This window comes from Ruditapes philippinarum, unplaced genomic scaffold, assembly GCF_026571515.1.
Source record: "Ruditapes philippinarum isolate M1 unplaced genomic scaffold, ASM2657151v2 ctg12913_1_1_1_1, whole genome shotgun sequence".
NCBI lineage: Eukaryota > Metazoa > Mollusca > Bivalvia > Venerida > Veneridae > Ruditapes > Ruditapes philippinarum.
The window spans coordinates 14,525-26,387 of NW_026862646.1; the positions used below are offsets into that span (position 1 = coordinate 14,525).

The 11,863-nt window shown below is 30.3% G+C and overlaps 1 protein-coding gene across 1 annotated transcript; it reads left to right on the top strand.

The window, feature by feature from the left end:
* Nucleotides 1-10,871: 10,871 nt before the first annotated feature.
* Nucleotides 10,872-11,832, top strand: LOC132719698 (beta-1,3-galactosyltransferase 1-like; the record flags this gene model as incomplete). The annotated part of the gene is given in 1 exon segment (XM_060703533.1): nt 10,872-11,832. A coding segment is annotated over 1 exon segment (735 nt), but the record flags the coding sequence as incomplete, so codon positions are not given.
* Between the last annotated feature and the right edge of the window lie 31 nt (nt 11,833-11,863).

An 11,863-nucleotide genomic window follows, 5' to 3' on the forward strand; every position in this document is an offset into this window, starting at 1 on the left:
TAATTTTGTGTTGACTTCCGGCAAAAACTTATTATTTCAGCAATACTCTGTCTGATCTTTAAAAAACGCAGTTGAATAACATGTTCTACTAAGAAACTTGAACAAGTTTAGCTAATACACAAGTGCACTTAATATGCCTTTTTTAGCGTTGCTAAGATCCATACCATTATCATTTCTGTTTAAGATTAAAATTCCACCATCCTAGACACTACCCTTACGAGTGTTGTTGGAAAAGAATGACTTACTGCGCTGATTGTGACTCGATATTGACAAAGAAATTTCGAAAATTCTCTACGACTGGATAGGTCCTTTCGATACCAACTTTGTATACATTTTCCGATATCAATTTATAGCGAACTTGTCATTTGAATACACATAGTCATTAACTACTGTATATGAAACAAGTTGGCAACAGCGTAGATAAGAAAGGAGAAATACGGTCTTTTATAAAAGCTCGCACGTTACTTTTTGCTCGTTTAAAGATATTTTAGCAAAATTAGGGTTGTACGAGGGCTGCCCTAAAAAATCGTGAACATTGGCTGTAAAACAAATATTTAACGTTCAAAAGCTTAAATTATTTTACATATGTGTATCTCCATCAATTTAAAGTAAATAATCTTTTGCGATCGTTGTTTTACAAGACTTAGTGTCGTAAGAAATATGTTCTCGTAATAGTTGACGAAAAAAAACAACAACAAAAGTGGGATACCCGTAGTCAAACGATTATGAACGGTGGACATAATTGAAAACATTCCTAATGAAGATAGACACCAAACAGTTATCAGTTTTTCAGAAATGTTAAGCTGTTAAAATTGAGTGTACAGACAATATGTATACGTCTTGTATAAGAAGGTGGCTTGTCGCATACAGTGGTGATACCTTTGAAGAGGATAAACATCAACATAATGTTACATAACGAATTTATGACGTTGTAGCGTGGGCCGCTCTGCGTTACCAGAAAATTTTATAATTTGTTCTGTGTGTAATCAAATTAAATAATATTTTGTATGTTTAATCAGCAACGGTATATTAAGTACCAGTTAACTTTAATTAAAAGGCCGTTGAGTATTTTGTACTTAAAAGCTGTTGTCCATGACTTATTGGGACAACCATCGCATATGGTAATACTTTGCTGTCTAACGACGACATGTTGCACACGGTAAAAAAAGAAATTTTGTTCCAGTCTCCAGTCTTTTGGAAATGCACCAAATTCAGGCAGACTAGAGTGTGTGATCTCAAAGGACAACGTCGCAAAAGTAAAAGAAATCATTGAGAAAGATGCTAGGTATACGGTGTGTCACATAACATAAATGGCATTACTATGTCAATAACAAGTGTAAAATTTAATCTGAAGAAAACTCTGATTGTTAGAAAGGTAAATGCTAGGTGGGCACCTCATTTGTTAGCAAATGATCAAAACGGGTTATCATTGCCAAAAAATAAAATTAAAATGTTTCCAGAATACAGTGAAAATCCTCTATTAAGACCACCAAAGGGACTGAACTAAAGCGGTCTTATTTGCGAATTGGTCTTAATTATGAATATTATTATCAAGGAATATATATATTCCATGACCACTCTATTTGTATTATTGTGTATAAATGTAACCTGTGTATTGGTTTCTGTTTATCACTGGTATATTGTATCCTCCGTGTTATGTGGTATTTGGTTGGTATTTACCTAACTGTTGTGTCGTTGTTTGTTTGCCTTACTGTTACAGTATCGGTCTCATATATATGTCATATGATTCTGTAGATTAGGTTTATAAGTGCGTCGACTGAGGATTGAGGGTTATAAGCTGGACTGACGGCGGGCATTTACTGGAAAATATATATAAAACAATATATATTTTGCAATTATTCAAATGTATTTCTCAATCGAATATACAATTCAATGATAACATGGTAGTCTCATCGATGTTGTCAATGTAAACAATGAACAAATATGGCGACGTATTTAGTTTACACAAAGACGCATAGAAAAACATTTTCAAAAGCATTATTTACGAAACAGATTCACATATTAACATACAATATTGTAGAAACATGTATATCAAACACGATGCTATAAAAATTACCTGGAAAATATATATAAAACAATATATATTTTGCAATTATTCAAATGTATTTCTCAATCGAATATACAATTCAATGATAACATGGTAGTCTCATCGATATTGTACATTGCGATTGGTCAATACAGTCAAATATTTAGCATAACAATAGAATAAGGTGTAAAGTGCACAGTTAGAGAGATAGATAAATAGAATGTTACCTGAAACGGCATCCTACATACTATGCTACGGCCTACAGCTACATAGTCTAGTTAAGCTACAAAGATGCTTTAATGATTGGATAATATATTTGAGGGAAAAATCAAATACAAGACAAAATACTATTTCAGGATTTTATTTATATTATCTATAGCAATTGAAGCACCTGTAACATTACTGTGGAAAGTTATTCGTAAGAGAGGTCACTAAGTTGAAAGGTTGAATGGATGTGTTCACTTATATTTCACGTGCATAATCCTAAAATCCCCGCGAAACATTTTCTTGCTTAAGTAATATATTTCCCTTGGCCAGTTCCACATAGTACAGTAACTGATAACATACAGTATAGTTGCAATATTAGTTGTTACTTAATAGTAAACTTGAACATCATTTATGGAAAGTTCTTGTATGCTGAGCCTGGTTAGAATTTATATAATTATGTCATATTCTTTGCCATTGATGAATTGGATGAAATGTGTAATTTTATTATTTTGTAAATCAATTATTTGTAATTCCTTTGTATTTTGTTTGTAGGCTCGTTTTGTGTATGTCCAACAATAAAAATACGAAATAGAAGCAAGTCTTCAATCTTTTATCCCCGGTTACATAAACATGTTTAAACAATTATATTATAACCTTCAAATATTACTATTAACTATTGTCATTTTGTAGAACATGATCAAAGGAAATCACTTTATGTAAGTTATTTAAGTCTTTTCTGTTTTTGGTGTTTTTCTTCTTACTGGAACTTTTTATTTCTATGAATGATAATGAAATTGTGATGCTTTTTGTTCCTTTATTTGCAGCTGTCTGTTCTCCGTTAGAATGTCATCAGTTAAAACTTTTTATATTCTTCTTATTATTTTTTTCTTTGCTTTTGTCATGTGACCACAGAATTATTATATTTGTAATTATTGTATGTAACGAGATACTGTAAATGTATAAGTTACCGAAATAAACTATTTATTCTCTTCTCTCTGTAATCAAAATGATATTGCTGATGAATTTCACTATATATTAAAATGCCCTTTCTTTTGTCTTAGTAAAAGAAGCCTAATTCCAAGTAAATATTACAATAGACCGAACACACTCAAATTCAAAGAACTGGTGCAATCAACTTCATTCTCTTTACTAAAAAATGTTGCTATTTTCTCTAAACGTATAATTTGTCACTAAATAATTCCTGTTCCTTTTATATGAGATATAGCCTAGATAAAAAAAATACAATAGCTTTCTCTCAATATGCCAAATTTGTTTATTTACTTTTTATGAAGAATATTTCCTTGTTTAACCTGTCAGATGCTTACATTTTGTGATCTTTTTAACTTTGTTTTCCTATACTTCAGATGTTACCTGTAATGCTTATATCTTGTTTGTTTTTGTTTACTATATTTTACAGTACTTCAGCTGTCACCCGTAATGTAACCGGCAGCAATTATTGAACAAACATAAAGCAACGGTTTCCAAATTAAAAAAAAAAAAACAATGTTAAGAAATAACTTACCCAGTCAATCGATTGAATCTATACGTTGTTACTTTTTCAACTCATGTGTTAATCCATTCATTTCTTTATTTATAAACTGTATTCCATATTTATATAAACCCACGTGTACACATCCACAAGTCGCACGAGATCTCCAATTACTGAACTGTAAACACCCACACACTTACTGACCTTTTCAGTGCCACACTTGTGAATGTGTACTACGTAAATTGCTGTATAAACGCTAAAATGATTGTACAATTTAAGATTTGATGACCATCAAATATAAGAATATAATTTTAAACTGTCCCCTTTGTTAATAAAATAATAATAATGATTTAATTTTAGTAAATACCTTTTCCACAATTTATATTTTTACCTTAATCTGCATGCAAACTGCCATGTGTATATATATTCTATTTTTGTCTAAGTGATTAAATCATGTTGTTCTCATGTATATGTACTGTAGAACCTGATTGTAAATAAAAGTATATGTCTGTCTGTCTGTCATAATATTTAATTCTAATTAGAACATAAGTGTGAAGAAATTCAATATTAAAGAATAAATTTTCCTAGGTCTTGTTTCATGTACATAATTCACCTATTAGATAAGAAATTAATTCTCAAAAAAAAATATGCAGAAAGAAACATTCACGTTAATTCATTCCGATTGTTTTTACTGTAACATGAAACTATATTACAAAAGAACTTTATGTAGGAAAGGAATGTATATTATTTTTGAGTTTAGTCACAAAAAAATTGGCATCTGCGAGATATGGTTTATAATGATTATATAGATATGAATTTAAGAAGTATGCAAACAGTTATTTTTTTTTTCATTTTTAATTATTGTTGTATTCAGTGATCCTCTATAAAATAAAGCTGGTGTGGTATTTGTTTCCGTAAATTATCGCGAGATAATTATATGTTTACATCGGCTGCCGGTACAGACCTGAGAGTAACAAGGCAACAGTTTTGCAAGATATTACAGCGACAATAAAGTCCGCTCCTGAAGACTTACACAAAACGCGACCTTTCTCAGACTACTTTTGTCGTATCTTTAATACAAGTCAGTAGTATTCCAAAAAATGCCAAATCCACATACCAGATTGAGGTTGAGGTCGCTGGAACAATTGACGATGAGATAACTATTGAAAATGCCGGATTGTTGCAAAAGGCAAAGCTAATCAAATATACATCTACATCTTCAGGTTTTGGTTATGAAACAAATGGATAAAATTGTAAAATATGTGAATTAAAAATTGTAATCTAAACTTTTGATAAGTAAAAGCAAACATACGGATTGACCGATAAAAAAACATTATGCAGCTACATGTATTAATAAGCGCTCTATTTTCTATTTTTGACCAGACATTGAAACTATTATCATAAATATGACTAAACTGAACTCTTGCTCAAGGAATTTTAAGTTTGTAAGTATGTTGTATTTTGTATGTGCTTCTATATACAGTTTTGTTTGAAATATGTTTTCTCTATTGTAAATCTTTATAAAGTGATGGTTTAAACATATTTATTTAAGCTCGATTGCGAAACAAGTTCTTGCAACTTATATTAATCACTTTCGAGTCCGCTTCCTGGAACCAACCAGTACTGGTGTCATATGGAGAAACATGGTCGTGACCCGAGTACGGCTCGAACCCATGATCTCTGGGTTGAGAGGCAGACACCTTAACAACTAGGCCACCGCTCCCCTTATAAAGTGATCACGATAAATACAGATCATTTTCAACTTAAATGAACTATTTACATGTAGTTAGTTTCCGACACTGACAAGTATAAGGGGGGACAAACAAGCGCCTGCATCATCACACAACTGAAATCAAGGTTGCTTTCCTTTACTTATAATTGTAATTATTTACAGGTCTTTCCTTTACTTCCCTATTTATTGCATTTTCTTAACAAAAAAATTTCAACTTGCAATCGTTCTATTTTTGATATATCTAATTTATTTTGTAAATTAACTTTTTTCATTTAAACATCAACACACTAAATTAAATATTAGGCTGATTATTAATTTAGGGAAAACACATTAAACAACTTGTAACTTTGTATTACCTTGTAATTAAAAGTTATTGTTTTGCTTTTAGTTTTCTTGTTTTTGTTATAAATCTTATATTGCATCGTACGTGTTATGAATCTTATCTATTTGTTATGCCATAAACCCGTAATGTGAATGTACAATAATTCCTCATGCTTAAAAAGTTAAAAGTCCATTTGCTATAATTGTTATTTCTCAAGAACTAACTTTTGCATATTTAGTTCTGTTGGTAATTGGTATAACTATAGTGAATAAGTATTTTGTATGGAAGTAGAAATTTACATTTTGACCCTTTAAGACACATATTCAGCACTACTTTTTCAGTTGTAAAACATCTAACATGCACCTAATCCATTATTTAAACAGTATTAAACATATGTGACATTTTTACAAAATACAAGGCATAATGTGCCTTTAATTTCACTTTAAGACAGTTCTAATCAAAGAGTTACAATATACGGCGTTTTAATAAGCGTGCAGAAATGCAATTAACTCAGCTTATTAGCAATCGATATGGATATATAATATGGATGAAACAGTAAATCAAATGAGGAATTTAATGATAACTGTCAAACACCAATATTCCTCACAAAAGAGTTCTAATTATACCACATTAAAATAAATACCAATAATGTAATAAAAAAAGAATTAAGACTTATTCGTCAACATTAAAAAGGAATGTTCAGAAAAGTAGAAGCCGAACAAATACGTAAAGAAAATAATATCGAAAAAAAAAATAACAACTGGACAAGTAAGTAAATCAAATATTTAAAACAATGGTCTAAATAATCTTTATCCTATACACAAAATCAAACAACACAATCAACCTAAGCTCTTTTTAATATGGGGCATCAGCAATTATATTGACAAATATAATGCAGAACTTTTGAATACGTCATTTGCAAATAACACAACTTTCAACTTAAAAGAAACTCGTCTCTTTCACAGCAGATGATGATTAAGATTATCAGTCTCTTGCTATTCGATCTGGGCACATTCCATCCATCCTCGATCTTCTGTTCTGTCCAAACAATTATCTGACTTCTTTAACGAATTGCTTTCAAATTTCTTTTTTTTCCTCTAGGGCACTGTTTGCTGTGGCACTGGCAAATGTTACTGCAATATTTAAAGAATGATCAATCTTAGTCTCTGATGTACCGACAAATTTCCCTGTTAAGCTGTATAGGTAAACAAATAAAGAACTGCCTGTGTTAATTGTACATTTTTCTTATTAACAACAACCTTACACCTAACCAATTCAGTTTAATCTGTGGCATCATCATGAATTAAAATTGCATACACAAACAATGATATATGCAATACTGTTACCTGAAGGTCCAAAATGTCTGTAATGGCTTCTATAAAGCGTTCAACCATATATGGTACATAAGCTTTCCTCTATCACTTCATCTTCTAAATTTGTTCACCTCTTATCTCTCTCACTACAAACAATATGTTGTATTTACATATTGGTCCTCAAAATGACTATTAGATGAATAAAGTCTTTAACATTTCCCTTAGTCGATTTTATATAATATAGATAATAAGCCATTTATTATTTATAATCAAATCAGGTATTGCTTGGCAGTGTTTTGAGTTATCTATCCTTGAACATAAACTTAAAGAGCAAATATACAATTTGTCAGGGGTAGATTGCTCAAACAAAACAAAACAAAAACAGAAAAAAAGACATCAAAATTACTTTCACCAATTTGTTTCAATCATGATTCCTATTTAATCAGGCGAAGTTAATAAATTATCTGCACTAGTTTAAATGTTCCTTAATGGCATACGTCAAAACATACACACACAAAATCCATAATAAACCTAATACATAAATTTTTTAAAAGTCTGGTCTTAGAGAAAAACATGACAAGTTAAAGTATGGACTTTTTTGTGAAACATGAATGAAAACCTTATCTACATTGTCATACATGATGAACTATTTAACTGGATGTCTCAAGTGTGTAAAGAACCTAATACATGTACCTTTTGTGAAATATGAAACGTTGTTATACATGATGAACTGTTTAAACGGATGTTTCGAATGTATAAATTCGTGTCTTCTTTCAACCGAAACTTTTAATTGATGATATCACTTTAATTTAAAACGTATTTCTTACAAAGACCAACCGGGGCATTTAAACAAAAATATAAGCAAAATAAATATTAATAGACTCAGTAATAAATTGAAAATCGTATTTTCATGCCATTCTCATCCTGATTTGATTTGGGTTGCACTGCTTGTCATTTTTCACAATTATAATTATTATTCTGGAAAAATGGAGTGAGCAATTATTCTGAAATTTTGAAAACACCAAATAAAACACTAATTTTGTGAAAATATTTCCAGCCTGTTATGTCAAAACACTAAGTGGGATAGTTCTTTCTGTGTTACTCATTTGTGATTGAATCAATTTTAACAAAAGGGTGTTTATGTTATTGTTTTCTTTTTTTCTTTTTAAACGTTACTGAATCAGGGAATATACCTAAATACTTAAAAAATCAAAGGTTCCACATCAAAAATTCACTGCAGGTGTTCAATTCGTAAGGGGTTAAATTCGAACCACTATTAGCAATAAATTGTGATATGAGTTGGATTTCTACTCAACATAGACGTTGGGTTAACATTTTACGATTTTGGAATCGACTTGTAAATAAGTTAGTATAATTATGCTTTCAATTTTCATTATGTCTATTGTGCTAAATTTTTAGTTGAAGCTATGAATAGAATAAGGATGTCTCTGCATAGATTTTTTTAAATGTTGTAAATGTATTTGCCCTAAAGCTATGTTACATGAATGGTAACTGTATAATGTACCATATATGTGATTTGATACGTCAAGTGATAATAAGATAGAAAAAATGATAATATTTAAGCTTGTATACTTCCTATTTCACTTCTGCAGATGTTGTTATTATGTACTAGAGCATTTTAATCTGTATCACTTCATGAATGTATATAATTAGTTCATATCTAAATGATGCTACAAATTGTTGTTGTTTTTTTGTTGTTGTTTTTTTTTAAAGATTAAACTCATTGAGTGACTTGTAGGCCCAACGTGACCGGGTGTTGTAGAAATAAATATATATCCTCATTATATATGTACATTACACAATGTCACTATTATAAAATTTACTTCATAATGTCTTTACTTATCATATATTTTCATTATTTACGTTTTAAGAAGAAAATACTAACGACATTATAGTGTATATTATTAGATTAAGTTTACAATTTTTAAGTTATATACACGCTTAGTTTGCTTGATCTACCCTATAGATTTACCTGATATCTGTAATAAGCATAAAGTATATTGTTCTTTAATGTATGATTTATGCTAACATCAAAAAACAATAATATGTCCCAAAAATGATAGAAATGTTGATTTATTTCATCACGCCACGGTTTAAACTAGCTTAATATTTGTTACGCAAGGAGTGTTTTCAAACAAAATAATAACGCGTGATATTTTTTGCCGCAGTAATGTATATATTTAATGTTATTTAACTGTAAAAAAGTAATTAACTTCAAATTTTAACGAGCGTGAAACGTTTAAAAACCAAACAAGTTTGATCACACATGTAATTATTTTTTTGGTATATCTAATTGTGCTTTTTGGACAATATTGATATTGTTAACATTGAATATGAAGATTACGAGCAAATGCACTGCGGGTTTGTAAAGGTCGCGATGTAAAAAAAAAGTAAATAGTTGTGATTAATGCAGGAAAAACAATTACGCTGCCCCTAAAAACCGCATTGTTAAAGCTGCATGCCTCCAGATGAGCCATAATTGTTCATGAAAATCAATATTGCGAAAAATGTAATAAAATTTAAAGAAAGGTAAATTATTCGAGATCCAAGTTATACTTTTCATGTTATGTGCGTTAAAGACTGATTTGCAGTATTTTATTACCATATTTCTACTGCGTTACTAACGCAGTAAGGGCTATTTTTGCATATATTGACAACTTTTAGGTGATTTCTTGAATTGTTAGTGCCGATTACATAACATTAAAAAACAATGCCATTACGAAAATTAAATAACTGCAAGCCAAGGTTAGAAAACCAAGATATTTATTATTGGGTTTTAACATAGCGTTTGTTTATTTATGATAAGATATTACATTTCGTTTATATCTAAGTTTTCGATTGCACGCTATCTTGTCATGCACATGATATTTCTATCGGACAAGGCTACTCCATAATCTGATATGTTGTCAAGTATAACAAAATACGCGCAAAAACGTGCTATCTTATCATAAGTATAAGGTCGTTTAAACGACCGTCATTAAGACGCAGTTAAAACGGTTCGCATTTTTGCTACCGCGACACCCCTAATCGTTATCATGTAGTATTATTCAATTGTGCTGAGAATTTTAAGAAAGTGTGTTTGTTTTCATTTATTATAATACATACATACATTTCTAATCTTGATCAAATACATATTTAATCATTTACAAACCACACATTTACGAATCAGACAATTATCATGTTAACGCTTTATAATTATAAGGTACATATTGAAATTTTAAAAGTAGTTGCAATTAAACAAATTTATAAACTCTAGGTATAGAATAATCAAAATATTATCAAGTATTGTTCACTTATACTATTATAATAATTACAAACTCGTGCAAAATAGAACTCATCCTCTATATCAGGTAAATTACAAATAAAACAAATGTAAAATGTGCAATGTATCTGGCAACGTTTAATTCTAGAATTAAATACCGTCTATTTTTTTTCTATGTTGATAGCAAAAACAATTCTAGAGGTTCCTTGAAATTTGACCAAGAAACAGTGAGTAATCAAGTGACATTTCGGGTTAGTGGAGACATTATGCATTGCCGACGTGCTTAGCATTTTGGAATGTGCTTCGCCTTGTCGCAATATCACTTCGCAATGTTATGTGACGACCACCCATAATATAAACGGCATAGTAAAGGTGTGTTTATACCTGCCCCATTTAAATGATATTTTATCGAAATAAAACGGAAACCCGATGTAGCATTTCAGCTGTCCGGCAATGAATTTTGAATAATAACGTCATTCAATACACTACAAGGTATTCAGTTATCTAGTTATAATAGCAGTCACTATTATTTAACGTCCTTGTCAATTTGTGCGTTTACCTTTCATTTTATAAAGTTGTATATTCAATACTTTACTTTGCTACCCAGGTAGTTTTGAATAGACTGTGATCGTTGAATGAATATGTTAGCGTTTGGGATACTGTGGGATTAATTAGCAAATATGTATGTAGAATAACTTACAAATATGTCTTTAAAATCAAAACGTCATGTTATTGTGATTTTAATTTTCGTTACCATTGTGACATGTTTTATAAGTATGTCAAAGCTTCGAATAATGGAGTATCGTACGCAAAAATGTGTTAATATATTTAGAAAAGACATTAGTTTAATTGAGTCTATATTAGGGGTACATATAAACGGAAGTGAAGACTTTGGGAAAGCATTACAACAACTCATCAGAAACTACACCATGGGAGTGAATGGGACGGTATGGCATAAAAATCTAAACAATACGACACAAGAACAAAGCACGAAAAAGCCGGATGAAATAAGAGAAACAGTATGTGATAAATGTTTTACTCATGATTTTAAATATTTGATAAATAATGAGAAAATATGTAAGATAAATAGCGACAACAACGATACAATAGATTTATTTATCATGATTTTGACAGTACATAAGAACTTTGAACAACGTGACGTCATTCGCAGAACGTGGCTGTCATACTCCAAGAATAATACTGGTAACGTACGTTATGCGTTTTTGCTCGGCAAGCTGGCAAATGATGATCTTCACGAAAAAGTTGTACAGGAAAATAACGTGCATAATGATATAATAAAAGAAGATTTTGTTGATACTTATAACAATTTAACTTATAAGACCATAATGGGATTTAAATGGGTAGTGACGTTTTGTCCTACAGCTAAATATATTCTCAAAACAGACGATGACATGTATATAAATGTACCAAATTTCGTAAATTACGTTAACACATCTGGTGTAGAGTTAG